The sequence below is a fragment of the Perca fluviatilis genome, chromosome 16 (assembly GCF_010015445.1).
Source record: "Perca fluviatilis chromosome 16, GENO_Pfluv_1.0, whole genome shotgun sequence".
NCBI lineage: Eukaryota > Metazoa > Chordata > Actinopteri > Perciformes > Percidae > Perca > Perca fluviatilis.
The window spans coordinates 21,192,036-21,207,749 of NC_053127.1; the positions used below are offsets into that span (position 1 = coordinate 21,192,036).

A 15,714-nucleotide genomic window follows, 5' to 3' on the forward strand; every position below is an offset into this window, starting at 1 on the left:
TCAAAGCGCCACAACAACCAAACTACGTATTTTAAGTCAACGTTAGGTGGTGAAAATGTATAGTTGTTATTTTAATAATATAACCATTGCGTTGCCTGTAAATGTAAAAGCGTAATTTTTCAGACCACATCATTTCCGTCGTGTTTTCAGAGGGACACATTTGCAGGGTGGCGCATCACATCTGGAGGGGGGGAGCTTTGCAGCATCAGTCAAGAGTATCCCACCATCAATATCTTCGCGTATTAGTAGTTTATCTGTGGAAAATTCCACCTGACATTTTTTTCTGATGTGTGATTCTCAGTTCCACTCCGGATTCTAACGTCTTCTGATAACAACGGAAGTACGTAGTGAAACAACCAGAGCACTATGTGTGTTTTTACTGATGCTAAGGTCATGCTAGCTAGCTAGCTAACTAACGGAATTGCTTCACCTGCACGTGAAAATTACAGACAGCCTTGAATGATGCACATAGTCGTAACCATTCTTGCAACTCAAGTTTTAAATCCAATATAAACCAATTTAAAGGACTAGAACGATACATTTAAACATATAAGTGTGTATTATTAATTTGGCTTGCATGTTTGATGTCATTAACTTCTTTTGTATCTCTCTCTGAGTGTAGGTGTTTGTACAATAACGGGCCTTTATATTTCTATACTTCAATTTGTCAGGGAAAAGGTGTTTTTTTTTCTCATTGAATTATGTTTCAGGGCATGGTTCATGCTCTGCCTCTATTCTCTTCGTATATGACATAGTGAGGCTATACATAGTGCAGGTACAGGCTACAAGTGAGAAAAATGAATGGGTCATAGCATCATCACAACTCTCTTTTGTCTCTTGGCGTCTTGAAGGAAGTGTTGCGCCCACATGGGAAGCGTTCTGGCTTTGTCTTCTGGTCCAGGCCATCATAACTGGCCTTTTTCCACGGACCCCCCTCCTTCTCGCTGGAATGCACATCCTGCTCACTGGGACAGTCCACCACGCTGGGAAAGGAGAGATGGCCGCCTACCCAACCCAGGCAGCTTTCACTCTCTCCACAGGAGCTGCAAAGGTATGTCTGGCTAAAAAGTAAAAACTGGAGTGCCCACAATTGTTAAAGAGGTGCCGATAATGCAGCAGGCAATACATAAGTAGAATAGAACTACAAAAGTAGTGAAGTAGTAATGTTTTTCTTCTTATCTCCCCAGATGTGTTTCCTCAACAGATTGAGGGAGTCAAGATGATCCTCAATAAAACTCTGAGCAGCTTCTTCAAGGTGACTTTCACCAACCCACGTTGATTCATTTGTTGTAAAGATAATAATGGTGTAAGTCTCTTACATCTAAAAATGCCTTATCTTTAATATGATGTATGTGTTTTTTTCCAGGTCAGTCATACTCTCCACCTCAGTGCTGTTAGTCCTTCGTACTATCGTTTCCACGTGGAGCATCTGCAGTCTGATGATTACAGCAAGGACAAGGTCAAGAACGCGTCATCACATAATAAATATGTTACCACTACTTCATCATTAATGTGCTTAGCTGTATAGAACGTTGTAAAACTGATCCTTCTTCACATTTTTAGGATGCTCCAGCATTGATCGGAGAGATGGACTCTTCAGGCAGTCTGAATGCTCATGCTCTGCTGCATGTCACTGAGCGCGTACGAGCCAGAACAGTTTTCCAGGTAAGATCCTAATATCTGTGTCCATGCAGACACTGTCACTGCACAAGTCACTTTACACAAAATGAACGATGTTTGCTGCAAACAACTTAATATTTAAATTGTTGATTGTGATTTAGACACAGCAGTCCCAGTTTGTAACGTGGCAGTTTGAAACTGAGTACAGAGGGAATGACTTCACTGCCGCTGTAACAGTAGCCAATCCAGACGTCCTCAGAGAGTCAGGTGAGAAATGAAAGATGGAATGATAAGAGCATTTTCTGATATTAGAAAAAAGTATGGTAGCAATCAGCCAAATCTTCTTTTTTTCACTCAATACAACTGTCAATTTATCAACAAAATACATTATTATGATTTTTTGTTGTTGATCTAATCTATTATGTATCTTTATGTGTTTCGCTTGAACAGTTATTCTTGTGGCACACTTCCTGCAGAGTGTGTCTTCTGGGCTGGTTTTAGGTGGGGAGCTGGTCTACCATAGGGGTCGAGCAGAGGAAGGAGGAATTCTTACTCTGGCTGGACAGTACTCAAGTTAGATTTTGCTGTTCATTGTGAATCTGCTTTAAACACCTGATTTAATTAAGCCGGTATCTTTTCTGATCTGTTTTGCTTGATTTAGCAGCAGCCTTTCTCTTTTTTTTTCTGTCTCTCCATTCAGGACCCAACTGGGTAGCGACGCTGAATGCTGGCAAAGGAGGTGCCCATGCTAGTTACTATCACAGAGCCAACAAACAGGTACAGAAAATGGTACCATACTGTATAAACACACCATTTACCTTTGGTGCATAATATTAAAATTGGGCATATGCATGTGTTTGTGTTCACCAGATCCAAGTCGGGGTGGAGTTTGAAGCCAGTACCAGGACACAGGAGACCACAACCTCCTTTGGGTACCAGATGGAACTCCCAGAGGCCAACATGGTCTTTCGAGGTAAATTTCTTTCTGCAACTTTGAGTCATGCTGAATGAAAACTATTAAGAAAGCATACAGTATATGATAACTTTTTTCTGTGTGTATATCCAGGTATGATAAACAGTCGGTGCATAATAGGAGGTGTGTTGGAGAAGCGTCTGACCCCGCTCCCTGCCACCCTGATTATGGGTGCCTTTGTAAATCACAGAGGTGACAAGCTGCAAGTGGGCCTAGGCATCAACGTGGGATAATCCGCCACTAACCCCTGCTTGAGTTACAGCTCGCTGTCAGGACATCCATCAAGAGACCTGTTTCAGGGGCTTCTTAATGAACCCATCTTCCAAGGTAAAACACTTGAACCACCTAAGTATTGTGGATTGTTTGCGTGTTGAAGCTCAGAATTGAAGCTTGCAACCTACCTTTCAAAATGGACGTGATGTTTTCTGATTGGATTATACAGGAAAAAAGGATGAACATTTTGAGGGGCTCAAAAACTGTGACTGGAGTTGTGTTACTGTTCCCCTGAAACCAAACTGCACATCACCTTCTGGACAACGGAAACAGAAAGGATGAGGGACAAACTACTGTAAACTGAAAATAACTAAAAGTTTTATACTGTAAAGAAATGTAATGTATGAAGATTATATTGAAAGATAATTGTGTTTTTTATTTTTTAGCCCATTAACTATAATTCTTGTATACCTGACCTTTCTGCTGACCATTTTCTAAAAAAACCCATAAACTTCTAGAAACAGGAAACCTGTTTTGGATAGGTAATACAAATTACCAGATTCACTTTCATTTCATTCTTTTCTCAATGTCCATGTTGGCTAACTGTTTGTTTCTAACCTTAACTCTAGTCTTGCATTGCCAGACCCATCTCCACAGGGCTGTGTTAGCACTGGAGTATGGTCTGGCTACACCGCTTATCTACTCTGAAATAAGGGAAAAAGCTCTGGCTTGTTTGTATTTCTTTAAACCAATCACAACCGTCCTGGGTGGCGCTAAGCCCCGGCTGCATCAACTGTGCCCTTGCAAAGTAGATAGCGGAGATAGCGGAAGGGGAGGAATGTCAGACTTTATCCCAGCACTGTATATCTGTTGAGCCAGACTATCCTAACCCTAATGCCTAGAGGATCAATCTAAAAACAAAGTGGTCGGCAGAGAGAAAATGGTGTAAAATCATGCTAAAACACCAGTGTGATCCTTAAAACTGTGTGTATGAGTAAGTAATTGTGTGTTTGACTGTGTGCACATCTATTTTTGCCAGCATATAAAACTATGTGAGAAACCACACATGAACAGTCGGTTGACTGAGAAAAGGTGTTGCTCCGTATATACTAACCTCCAAGCTGAGGGATGTGAGAGTGGCTATGCACTGACTCTGCTGAGCCAGGACTGTACTGTATGTATATACATTAAGACATTTGGAAACACTGACCTGAATGAAACCTGCACTACTCATGCTGCTTCTGGGCATTTCCAGTCCTGTTTAACATATGACATGTTGCATATTATTTATACATTATGTAATATAAGCATAGAGAGAAGTGGAAGGGAGTTACTCTCTTTTGGACTTAATTTATTAAAGATGTTATTTCTATCATAGTTATTTTTTTCTTCCGCATTAATATGTAATACATTGCCATTCTGTAGATATAGCGAGACTGTGTTTTAAAGTGCCACATCATTTTTTGTATTTACTATGGATGAAATGTCTACATGTAATTATATGAAAGTGGTCATTCATAGTGACAAACCAACATACAAAATGACCTCTGAACTTACCTTCAGCACCAAGGGGCCTTTTAGCCCCCTTTTAGCTCATAGTTTTGGTTTGATGTACATAGTTTAGCATCTAGAAAGCTAAAGAGCCAGATATTTTTCTCAGGAATTGTTAGAGGCCAAAAACAAAGCTAAAGTAGAGTGAATATTGGACGTTTATTGGGTGTCCAGAAGCACCAGAGACTCCAAATGAATGTAAATGTTGTACGTTATAAGACCTTAATATGTCTGTTTTGTGTTCAGTTTGGCTTGCTGTGCCTCAAGGTGTATTCAGACAGAAAGCTAAGTACATTTTTTGCCTTTGATCGCTGGATAGTTTTTGTTGCAAAATGTTCTTTGCATTCTATCTGAACTCACAGTCAAGAGAGGCCAAGAAAAAAAAGTCCATCTTTAAGGTACTGTGGTGACTTCAACCAACAGATTATAAAACACCCAATAGAGACTCTAGTGGCTTTGAATTTTTTATATAAAATCCTAAATTCTGAAATGACTGATATAATGTACATGCATATACAAATATATTCAAATATGAGGTCTGTAAACATTTCCCTTTTTGATGCTGATAACACATTACAGTGTACATTATCTTGCAGCAGAAGCTCACAATGGCAAAGATAAAGGCTGATACTCTGTTCATTTAAACTGCTGCCATTTCTCTCTGTTATTTGTCTTTGAAAAAGGAGAAGAATCCTTTCCCTCCCTCTCCCTTCACTTTTAAAGACTTGCTTCTTTGGAGTCCCACTGTGTTTTTCTCTCTCTGTTTTTCTCTCTGTCTCTCCTCCTCCCTTTGCTGCACCTGCTGATTGATCACCAACCGCATGTCCTCCTGCAACAGGATGAAAAGTTCAGATGGAAAAACAATATTCTGTTTTTAAACTAAACTATTATAAACGATTTGCCGAAAGACGATTTTCTATCCCTGCACACAGACTCACCTGCCAGGCCTCCAGCTCTTGAGACAGTACCACCTTGTGTTTGATGGTGTTGAGAAGCTGCTGAGTTAGTGATTCTTTCTCCTGGCGCGCCATGGCCAATTCCCTCTCTAAGGAACTGGACATGGATATGATGGTTAGCAAAACATATCACTGTGGGCTCAAATGAAATAGACAAATATGTTGTTGTGTGGCGTTACCTGTAGCTTGGCTGTCCAGGACTGCTTCTAAATGGCTTGATTTCCTGCCTCAAAGACTCCAGCTCTTCTCTTTGAGATTGCAGCTGCAAAGTGTGAAATATTGTAATGATCATAACATTTGATTTTACTGTATTTAAAATACTCACATTTCCATTACCTCTATAAATTATAATAATACATTATAAATGATCATCTTGGGAATACACTGCCTTGAAAAATAATTTGTGTCTGATGTTAGTTTTCCACAAACAAATTCAATTGAAAAATCAAGAATCTATAAATATACAAATATTTTCTTCTTTCAAAAGATTGAGTACTGGACACAAGATGCCTCCTACTTTACTGAAATGTCAGTGTATGTGATGTGGAAGTTTTAAGTTTCACATAAACTTAACCCCTGGCAACTGGCAACAAATCACAGCATTAACTCTTCTTAGGTCAACCGGCAAGTTAAATTGTCTCTGTGAAGAGTGTATGTGTTGTAAACAGTTCAACAGACCTCCTCTGTAAGCGCTTTTATCTCTTCATCTCTTGCTTGCAGGACTGTGGAGTGAGCTAGAAGAGCCTCTTTGGCCTGGTTAGCAGGAGAGATACACACAACAACACAACATATAGAAAGGTCAGTAAGATCAGAACGCTTATTACTAGGTTTTTGCGCTTTCGTTGCAAATTTGGGTACAAAGAGGTTTGGGATTTTGGAGACTGCTTGGTATCAGTCTCAAACTATCCAAAGATGGAGTCAGTACAGTTACTGTGTGTGTGTGTGTGTGAGAGACTGTATGTGTGTGCGTGTGTATACCTGTGATTGCTGAATTTCACTATGCAGAGACAAAGGTTCTGTTTGTGTACTGTCCAGAATGATTTCTTCTCCCAAGTTCAGAGTTTTTTTCTGTAGAGAGCGATTCACGGTTCGCAACTCAAACACCACTCCCTGCTCCTGCTCTAGCTACATACACAAACAAACACACGGTGAGGGACAGCACAACAAGCACACACACACACACACACACACACACACACATCAAGAGCTTCAAACTTGTCGCTTTAGTGACGTCTGTTAGTGATAATTAAATATTTCCTGCAGCACATGATTCTCCCTCCGGCTCCATCTTTCAACGCTACAGTTCATCTTTAATACCAGTCAGTCATCTACCCTCACCTCTGCTTCTTTCTCTCTCAGTTTTGTTTGTGTTTCTGACAGTCTGGCTCTCAGTGTCTCTCTCTCCATGCGGAGTCTATCGCTGTCCTCCTGTGAAGCCTTTAGTTGTGCCTCTATGTACGATAGCCGCTCCAGCAAAACTCTGTTCTGTACAGGAAGAAGAGAAAGATAAATAAACACAACATCCTGATTAAATTGTGCAGTGATAGAAGTCAGAGAAAGTGGTAATTACAAAGACGTATACATTGATTTTGATGATTTGAGATATGGATATTTAGCCCCCCAAGTCTTTTAAATCCTTTTGGGTATACTTAATATTCTGCTAATATCTCCATCGGTGCTTAGCCACAGAGCTGTAGACTTGAGACTTAGACGGACTCAAACAGACCAAAACAGATCTTTAGATTTGATTTTGAATTGACTTACGTGGGACTTGACTCTCTAAAGACTTGACCTAACTTGACACTTCAAAAGAAAAACTTTTGAGTCTCAAGTTTTGATTTGGTAAAACACCAAAACAATAAAAAATCAAAACAGCTACATGCAGGCCTTGGATATGTAATTAGTAGGCATAATTTGGTTTTATCTATATAAAAACGCAAATTAATTCATGTTTAAATGCCATGCCTTTTATGGTCAATATACAGAGACCTAAAAGACATGTAACAGACCTGCAATTCGCTACTGAGGTGTGACTTGACTTGGACTTGCCATCAGGCACTTGAGACTTACTTTGACAGGACCATGTTTGAAATGTAATGCTTTTTGTGTATGACCTCCTATCCTGCAGCATTCAAGATTGCATAATATCATGCCTGTCATACTAAAACTGAGAATGTTATGTTAGCATTGATTTACTTGGAAGTGACTGTACCTCTGCTTGAATGTTCTCTAATTGTGTGAAGTTGATATTTCGGCTGAAAGACGAGTCATCCATATCTTCTCTGAGGGAACGAAGCTCGATCCTCAAGGAATGTTCCAGTGTTACAGCCTAAGTGGGTGGAAGATCAACAAAGTTTAGAAATCCTATTGTCCAATGAGACAAAGAGGGGACTCCATAAACCTGCTAGTCTGCATTTTTCCTGTCTGCGTGACTGTGACGTGACACCACACATATTCAGACATTTCCCACACATACAGTAAACACCTAGATTCAGTATATTCTCACAGCATTATAATATACTTTTTTGTGGTTTAGCAGCTCATTAAGATGGCCTTTTCACTGGTGGTATAAACCAACCTCTGCTAGCTGTTCCACCAAGCGTTGGTTATGATTGGCTAACTGAGTCAGCTGCTCGTTCTCATCCCTTTGCCGGTCGCGCCCCTGGCTGTGATGTCGCTCCAGCTCAGCCCTCAAGACAGCTAAATCTGCAGTCAGCTCTGCCTCTCTTTGCCCAGATGCCAGTTCATTAATTTCCAGCTTCCTGTGCAGAACGTGCTTCTCCTGCTGTGAAACCTGAGACATTAAACACAACATTAACTGGTTTCATGGAAATACATTGATTATTTCATGTCTGTCTCCTTGTTACTTTGAATGTGAATTGATATTACAACAGGTGAGTTTTTCAGGCAGCAAAAGTGTTCGTATCAAGATCAGATTCAGTGACACACTGGTCTTTGAAAATCAGAATAGGAAAAGCACAGGTGTTACTAATAGCATTAATGATGGCTGTGTTCTATTCAAGTGTTCCAGTTTGTCATGTCAGGACCTTGAAACTGATGCAGCTACATGGAATTCAGCCATCATTCATTTTATTATTTACACTGGACATTTTCCTACTGTCATTTAAGTATAACTTACTGTAAAAATACTTACAGAAAACCAACAGTGTTCAAAACAAAAATAAAAATACTACCAATGCTTTTACAATGTATGATAAGAAGATCTAAATACATCTATCCATCCATTAACTTATTTCTGTGCTGTTCTCATCTTTATTGCAGTCCTCTGTCTAATTGTTTTATGTCTATGTAATATGCAGTGACCAATAGGTTTTAATATCTTAAGTTTTTGTTATCAGCCTTGATTAGGATGGAAGAAGTGTAATTTTCATTATCTAAGGTCAAAATCAGTGTTAATACAGATTTACAATTCGTTCCACATTTATAATGATTGCTCTACAGGCTAGAATTACTCTAATAGCATTTGCTTGTTCATGGTAGCAATGTTTTAGTGCTTCTTTTGTTCCTGACTCTATATTTCTTAGTAGCGTTAGAACATTTGCATAGTCACAAGAAACACTGTTTACAGCAGCTTCATCATTACCTCCAACTCCCTCTCCCTCTGCTCCAGAGAGGCTGACAGCTCCTCATTCTTCTCCAGTAAAGCCTGTCCCAGCTCTGCAGCTAGTATCAGATCCGTCTCTATCCCTCCTCCGCTGTCACTTCTGCCAGGAGAGGATGTGGATGAGGTGAGAGCAAAGGAGAGTGACACTGAGGAGGATGAGGAGAGAGGAAAGAAGGAGTCCTCCAGGCTGGGGGACGGGAGACTGTTTTTCCTGGGGGTGAACATTGTTGATATCTGCAGGCTTGTAGGAGTCAGTTAGAGAGCACCATCCCAGGTTTTGTAATCACACAGGTGGCAGGCTGACTGCCATGAACCTTTTCTCCCTGTAAAATCAGGAATCCTTGTCTGTTTGTTGATGGTCTGGTCTGGAGTGGGTTTCACAGTATGTCTCTGCCAAACTTGTTCTTCACTGTGGTGCCAATGGTCCTAATGCTGGTATCATGCAAATACTTTGTTCTCTTTTTCCCAGATAACTCTGTGGGCAAGAAAGTCCATAGCACAGAAAAACACTATTATCAGATGTATTTACTGTAACTGTGAAATTCAGGACATGTCTGACGACTTGTGTGAGTGTCAGACTTTGTTTTCTAGTAATATTCTCTATGTGGCCTTTAAGGAGGTCTTTTGTCTGACAGGTGCTTTTGTAACTCTGACCGAAATACCATCTCCACTATTATCTTTGTTCTGCTCCCCTCCCTGAATTCCAAAGCATTGTGCTCCACAATTTCCCACAAATACAACAAACTCTTAAATGTTCCTAGAACAGTCTCTAAAGTAATCAGTTTTATCCAAATCATTAAGAAACCACCATCACCACCATATGAATCCACCTGCTGCTTACATTTTCTTTTGCCCCAAATAAGGCTTAAATAGACACCGCTACCACATTATCTTTTTTTCCAGTCCCTGCAGGATCATGCCTACATACAACAATGTAGTTGCCCTCTGAAGTTTCAGTCTCCCCCGTCATTTCTGCGTTTTAGTCCGACGTCACCAGCTATCTCACCTGTTTATATCTCTCACTACCATGGGACAATGCTTCATCGTCATCTTATTTAAACTAGTCATTCCTACATTAACATAATCCAGTTTCATTATGTCAACTAACAGAACCCTTATTAACCCATGTTCAACTTTGAAAGAAAAAACATTGAAGTCTGTCTTACCTGACAGTTCCCAGCCAACTCACACCAAACAGGTTGTCTTCCTGTTTGATGAGTGTATGTGTGTGTTTGGGAGTGTTTGCACAACAGAGGCTCAGGCTCAGCTGGTTTCCTTGGTAGTGGAAACATACAGTATGTAAATACAACCAGTGGCTCCACCTCCTGAGTAAGAAAGGTAAAGAGAGCAAAGAGTGAGAAATGCTCTGAGGGAGGTAGGTGTGTCTCATAATATACAGTCTATGGTGTGTCTGCAGTAAAATGCTGTGACATCTAGTGGCTGAACAAGGTAGGGAAAACACAGATTAACTGAGGAATGTGTTGCTACAACGTTTTACACTCTGCTGCTTGAGTGGGGTTGACACAGGGTGATGGAGACGGAGAGAGGGGAAGGTCAGGACACAAGCAGGGGTCTGTCTAATCTGGCCCTCCTCTTCATCCCCCATCCTGTTTACCTGCTTGAAGGGTTTGAAAGGAGCTCTGTGTGTGTTCATGTATGAGGTAGGGGGGTAGGGAGAGTAGAAAAAGGGATTGCCATCACTGCTCCTCCTTCTCAAAGACGGCAAACTAACATAAGGCAACAAAAAGCCCACAAGACATTCACCAAGTGTAAAACACGACCATTGGATCATTGGGTGCATTCACATACAGACATGCCTTGCAAACTCTGGCTTGCTCTTTCAGTGTGGCTTTTGCTGCCAACCTCTGAAGCTGGAAGGCAGATGCCTAAACTCGCTGACAAGAAACTCTGCGCTGACTCCGACTGCAGCCGTAAGTAGCACACTCACCAACTTTGTTTTTGCTGCTAGTGACTGCGCTTTGTGAGGTGTGCATCTGTGTGATTACGAGTGGATGTGTTTATTTACTACACTTATTTTTATTGCTGTTAACTGGTTTCAGGACCTTTTATTGTATTCACTGTAAAAAGTTGACTCTTTTATTATTTTAACTGTTAAAAGCCCTTCTAGGGACAGGTGTTGCGAATTAGCCATGGCTATAAACACTGTGATACAGGCATCGGATTGTTCTTTATGTAATAAACTATGTTTTTTTTGTATCTGTCCCTATTCAAATAAACAACAAATAAAATAAATATGACACATTTCATAAACTGCAAAGGCCTGAAGCCTCAGTCTCCCTCTATATTCCTGCACAGATCCTATCTTGATAGCTCGGGCACTGCAGGATTACTACCCGGGAGACTGCAGGTTTATCCCCATCAGACAGGGGCAGCTCATCTATGTCTATGCAATGCTAAAGGACAGAGGAAACCTCTTCTGGGCTGGCAGCGTAAGTGAAAAAAATGCTTTTGCTTTGATACAGTTCTTAACCAAAAGATGTATTTTTTGTTGGAAGTCATGAAGATGTGTTGCATCCATGTGCAGCACTCACATTCTCCACTCAAACATGATGTTGTCAATAACTTTAGACTATATCATCTGTTTGCAGGTACAAGACTCCTATTATGGACAGCAGGAGGCTCGCATTGGCCACTTCCCCAGCAGCGTAGTGGAGGAGACTCATCCTCTCATGCCAGCCAGCACCGAAGTCAAGACTACTGTAGGTGAAAACACACACACACACATTTTTTTAGAGCATTTTGTGATGCTTTCTCCTTATTCTACCTTTCTTCTTATTTCCAGAAATGGGACTTCTACTGTAACTGAAGTTGCCTTTAGCAATAAAGAGAACAACATTCGTGTCACATTACATAACTTGTTTTGAGTATACTTAAAATATGATACATCATATGATCTTACACATTGTAGACAGTATATATGTAGGTTTGCATATGCACGCTGGATACCATACCTTAGAAGACATGATCTGCACAGTAGATATACAGTAGATTGTGATTTTATAATTAAGGTTATAAAGTGATGAAGAAAGGACCATTGCTGCTTAGTGCTTTATATTAGAACTGTCTGTTTTATTCTCTGTAATACTCCATCATACTGTTTATATCTGTTTTGCAGATATTAAAAGCATTTGTCAAAGTGTAAAAGTTAAATAAAGTGTTTTAAAAAGAGACAAATTGTGCATGTCTTTTTTCTGATTAATGCAATCTGCACAATGCACGTACGGTATTTTTCTTGTTGACTGTCACAAGTTAAAAATATATGTTTGTAATTTTTATTTTATTTGTGCATAGAAAACATTACCTATTTCATAATTTGACTTACTATAAAAAAAACACATGGCAGCATTGAAGCAGACATTTAATTATAATACAACTACATTGTAATATAACTACAACTGACTACTACCTTTGCATTAGGGTTTAATACAATATAGGCTACATCAAACTATCTAATCTTGTACTTTTTTGAAGATGGACTTTAAAGAATGACACTGAAATAAGGCACCTGGACCTATTTTTGAAAGAATAATTATTAATTGTCTAGACCTGACAAAAACAAATAAAAACCTCTATGCACAATGTATGGTTATTGTTTAAACTCAAAGAAGAAAGTATGATTCATCAGCTTCTCCCCAGATGTAGTGTGTGTTGTTATGTGAAGTTCTTTTGGAAGCAGAAACACTTCAGACAAAAAGAAATACACACACGATTGATTTTGAGTTTCAACATTTATTCTATTTGTTGTTTTCTGTGTTAATATGCCAGAGGGTTTTTGCCAATGTGAAGGAATGATAAAGCTGTAACTCTTGCATCTACAAGCACATTATGCATTCACTCTCACATATCTTCACACACTCTTTCCTTAGCAGCTCAGAGGCCATGCTCCCCAGTGGAAAAGGAGCCCAGTGATAAACATCAGTTCCTCCCTCGTCCACTACGTCCCTACGGCTCATTCACCCTCCTTCTTTACACACACCTGGTCCCAAGTCCTTTGGTGGCTTTTTTTTTAGTGAACAATCTAAAAAATGACTGCATATGCCTCCAGAGAACTCCCTCCTCCTCACACATACTGAAACCAACACTATTCTAAAAGAATAAACAAAGCACAGTTGGCATCTTACTCATACACCCTCAGACAGTACTGTGTACTGTAGATGCAATTAAGTTTAACAATTTTAGTCTGTTACCATCTTCAGTGGACAATTTTGAGTTAGTCTTTACATTTCCACCCCCTTAAATTGACATTTTAGCATTTCCCTGTAAAACTAATAAGTGCTGCAAGTTAGTTTGAGTTCAAATAACAAATGTTTACAGTTTTGTCACTTAACTGCAGGGCCAGTAAAGACCTTATATAACATTCGGGGAATGCCTTTCAAACAATTATTACATGCCCTTAATGTGTCATTTACATACACAGAGGTGTGAATATTTTTAATCGGGATGTATGGGTTAAAGAGGGAGTTCTGTAGGCTTGTGATAGGGAAATTAACTCTCAGAAGTTCATTATCCTGCACCTCACCCTACTGTGTCTATACAACACTTTGTCATTACATAAGCTCCACGATTAGCCTTTAATTTCAAAGCACCATTGTCTTGCAGATACTTGGGAATAACAGTGAGTTAGGAATTAGATACTGGTGTGTTAGAAGGCACTTATAGACATCTAGACCTGTATGCCCTGCCTACTGCATGTGTACTAAACTGCCAACAAAACTGTTAACAGGTTAAAAATAAAAACAGGCAGCATTTAGGATTAGTAGTGAAACAGTGTGAGGAGCGTCAGACTCTGCTCTACATTTTCTGTTTTGCTGTTCCATCTTCACAGGAAACAGGAATAGGGCGCTCTGAGCCGGAAGATGACCGAGGTGCAGTGATTGTAAGGATACCATCAAATGACAGACTGGCGTTGACATCAGCACTTGACACTCCAGCAGGAAGCCTATATTTCCTCAGAAACTCTCTTGACACAAAGCCGTGGTCATCCTGGAAACAGAATTAGAGTCAGTATATGAATAACTTGTCACCAAATCAAATTTGTTTCACTATTTCTGCAGATCTCTATAGTCCCTCTGACCTGTCTGCCCTCATGTTTGCCATGTACTGTGATGAACTCGTCACCGATATTGACAGACAGCTCTTCAGGTGAGAAAAACTTCACATCCACATGAATGATGTAGTGATCCTTTTCAATGCGCATCTATACAGACAATACAGCTGTTAGGAACAAATTCTGTTGCATGCCTGCAGCCTGGAGTCAGAGCTGGGCATGAAAAGACACAATAGCTTGTTATTGTCATCTCAGTGCAAGACTCATAGTGGCATCAGTGGAAGAGGATATTCTTCTTAATAATATAATATCAGAAAGTCAAATCTCACGTATTAAAAATGTCTGTGCATTTCAATGCATCTAAAAGTCTGTCACATCATTCCACACACTGCAGTGCATTAGTTATTTATACTGATTTCTGTGGTGATGAAGTAGTTTTAGAGATATGGTGGGTATTTCACATGAGACAATTTCATTTTTTCAAGGTAACAGGTACATTTTACTTTACCTCACTGTGTCCATTGTCGGGCCAGTTGAACCAGCGCATGAATGAAGGGCGTATCCAGGGGAAGGACCAGGGGAAGGGCCAGATTAGTGGCCAATCAGTGAGAGGTTCTGCCAAGGAGAGGTCAGAAAGTCGATGTGGAAAGGCCCGACGGTACCAGGGATACTGGATGGGGATATCCATGATGAGATTCCAGAGGAAATGTAAAAACGATGGGTATGAGGGAGGCGGATTCTTGGTTAGCCTGAGATTGGTGCTGCTGTGCTCTCCTGCACCACATTTATAGGCCTATTCCCCCCATCCCACCCGGTCTTTGTCTCTGTTCACATCCTCTGTATCCCCCTCCCCTCCGTAACCTCCCATGCACAGTTGCATAGTGACTGCCAACAGGCTGAACTTTCTGGAACAATGATGTCAACTGTTTATCCCTCCATCTCCCTCATTGTTTCATCTATCTGACTGTGACTGGTTTCTCTCTCTCTCTCTCTCTCTCTCTCTCTCTCTCTCTCTCTCTCTATAACTCTGTATCTCTGTCTCTCCCTTCTCCCAGTCATGAGGTGACACTGGCTCGGAGTACTGCTGATGCCCCCATACTCATTCCACAGGAAATGCCCCTGTCCGGATCTCTGTGTGTGTCTGTGTGTGATTGTGAGTGTGTTTGTTTGAGAAATAGCTGCCAGAGCATTAGCCTGCTGTGCCAGAAGCTTTAGGTTTGTGTGCAGAATGGATGTGAGGTTGAATGGGAATTGATGAGTTTGTATGGGACGGCATTAGTTGACACTCTAAGCGTGTATCATTTTGCTATGAGCTCAGATGTAAAATATGAAGTCCTTTTCAACTATCCAACAGTTGTGCCAACCACATTTCTTTCAGTCTGTGCTTCATCCTCCCAGAGTTGTGTTGTCTCCAACATTGCTGCACACATTAAATCTATACCTACAAGCAATGCTATGCTACAGACACTTTAAAACCAGCATGCAACCACTGTTAGTGTCTTCCTTTTTTTAAATTCCCTTTTTTTCTAAATTGTTTATAGTTTTGAGTTTTTTGTGTATCTACATAATATCGTGTAGGCTAACTGGGTGTTTCCGTTTCCTTGGTGGTCACTGATGTTCCTCCTTAAAATGAGACACCTGTTTAAGTTGCTATCTGCCTAGCAACGTCTCCTTTTACTATTTAAAACTACAATGGGTGGATACATCA

At 40.3% G+C, this 15,714-nt stretch overlaps 4 protein-coding genes across 6 annotated transcripts; 2 read left to right on the top strand and 2 right to left on the bottom strand.

Annotated features, from left to right (window-relative positions):
• The first annotated feature begins 15 nt into the window (after positions 1–15).
• On the top strand, positions 16–5,002 carry si:dkey-71l1.1 (uncharacterized protein LOC569883 homolog). Of its 3 annotated transcripts, XR_005636400.1 has the most exons (11): positions 19–340; positions 852–1,051; positions 1,188–1,255; positions 1,367–1,459; positions 1,564–1,665; positions 1,782–1,887; positions 2,071–2,193; positions 2,321–2,397; positions 2,491–2,593; positions 2,687–2,920; positions 3,036–5,002. XR_005636400.1 is itself a non-coding variant. In XM_039777080.1 (10 exons), the coding sequence occupies exons 2-10, from the start codon at positions 868–870 to the stop codon at positions 2,824–2,826; spliced, it is 996 nt and encodes a 331-aa protein (XP_039633014.1). In that variant the 5' UTR covers positions 19–340; positions 852–867; the 3' UTR covers positions 2,827–5,002. The 3 variants fall into 3 exon arrangements, 2 of the variants coding, with proteins under 2 accessions (XP_039633015.1, XP_039633014.1); XM_039777080.1 differs by having other exon boundaries at positions 2,687–5,002; XM_039777081.1 differs by lacking the exon at positions 2,071–2,193 and having other exon boundaries at positions 16–340; positions 2,687–5,002.
• bicdl2 (BICD family like cargo adaptor 2) lies at positions 4,498–10,233 on the bottom strand. The gene is made up of 10 exons (XM_039777079.1): positions 10,105–10,233; positions 8,918–9,413; positions 7,892–8,107; positions 7,526–7,642; positions 6,652–6,798; positions 6,292–6,438; positions 5,992–6,066; positions 5,493–5,575; positions 5,296–5,410; positions 4,498–5,186 (listed from the first exon to the last, which is right to left on the bottom strand). Exons 2-10 carry the CDS (start codon positions 9,161–9,163, stop codon positions 5,022–5,024), a joined length of 1,311 nt encoding a protein of 436 aa, XP_039633013.1. The 5' UTR covers positions 9,164–9,413; positions 10,105–10,233; the 3' UTR covers positions 4,498–5,021.
• Positions 10,234–10,514: 281 nt separating this feature from the next.
• On the top strand, positions 10,515–12,127 carry mia (MIA SH3 domain containing). The gene is made up of 4 exons (XM_039777082.1): positions 10,515–10,869; positions 11,255–11,388; positions 11,548–11,658; positions 11,742–12,127. The coding sequence occupies exons 1-4, from the start codon at positions 10,752–10,754 to the stop codon at positions 11,763–11,765; spliced, it is 387 nt and encodes a 128-aa protein (XP_039633016.1). The 5' UTR covers positions 10,515–10,751; the 3' UTR covers positions 11,766–12,127.
• A 541-nt stretch (positions 12,128–12,668) lies between these two features.
• On the bottom strand, positions 12,669–14,777 carry LOC120544720 (alpha-crystallin A chain-like). The gene is made up of 3 exons (XM_039778672.1): positions 14,515–14,777; positions 14,034–14,156; positions 12,669–13,942 (listed from the first exon to the last, which is right to left on the bottom strand). The coding sequence occupies exons 1-3, from the start codon at positions 14,692–14,694 to the stop codon at positions 13,751–13,753; spliced, it is 495 nt and encodes a 164-aa protein (XP_039634606.1). The 5' UTR covers positions 14,695–14,777; the 3' UTR covers positions 12,669–13,750.
• Between the last annotated feature and the right edge of the window lie 937 nt (positions 14,778–15,714).

Excerpts from the sequence above, each read along its gene's own strand:
- bicdl2 (XM_039777079.1), bottom strand. The coding sequence starts at position 9,163 with ATGTTCACCCCCAGGAAAAACAGTCTCCCGTCCCCCAGCCTGGAGGAC. Across the intron at positions 6,439-6,651 it reads TGAGAGAGAAAGAAGCAGAG|CTAGAGCAGGAGCAGGGAGT; the intron begins GTGAGGGTAGAT and ends TTGTGTATGTAG. Across the intron at positions 6,067-6,291 it reads GTGAAATTCAGCAATCACAG|GCCAAAGAGGCTCTTCTAGC; the intron begins GTATACACACGC and ends CCTGCTAACCAG.
- LOC120544720 (XM_039778672.1), bottom strand. The coding sequence starts at position 14,694 with ATGGATATCCCCATCCAGTATCCCTGGTACCGTCGGGCCTTTCCACAT. Across the intron at positions 14,157-14,514 it reads CCGACAATGGACACAGTGAG|ATGCGCATTGAAAAGGATCA; the intron begins GTAAAGTAAAAT and ends TTGTCTGTATAG. Across the intron at positions 13,943-14,033 it reads GCAAACATGAGGGCAGACAG|GATGACCACGGCTTTGTGTC; the intron begins GTCAGAGGGACT and ends TTCTGTTTCCAG.
- mia (XM_039777082.1), top strand. The coding sequence starts at position 10,752 with ATGCCTTGCAAACTCTGGCTTGCTCTTTCAGTGTGGCTTTTGCTGCCA. Across the intron at positions 10,870-11,254 it reads CGCTGACTCCGACTGCAGCC|ATCCTATCTTGATAGCTCGG; the intron begins GTAAGTAGCACA and ends ATTCCTGCACAG. Across the intron at positions 11,659-11,741 it reads GCACCGAAGTCAAGACTACT|AAATGGGACTTCTACTGTAA; the intron begins GTAGGTGAAAAC and ends TCTTATTTCCAG.
- si:dkey-71l1.1 (XM_039777080.1), top strand. The coding sequence starts at position 868 with ATGGGAAGCGTTCTGGCTTTGTCTTCTGGTCCAGGCCATCATAACTGG. Across the intron at positions 1,460-1,563 it reads ATGATTACAGCAAGGACAAG|GATGCTCCAGCATTGATCGG; the intron begins GTCAAGAACGCG and ends TCACATTTTTAG. Across the intron at positions 1,666-1,781 it reads GAGCCAGAACAGTTTTCCAG|ACACAGCAGTCCCAGTTTGT; the intron begins GTAAGATCCTAA and ends ATTGTGATTTAG.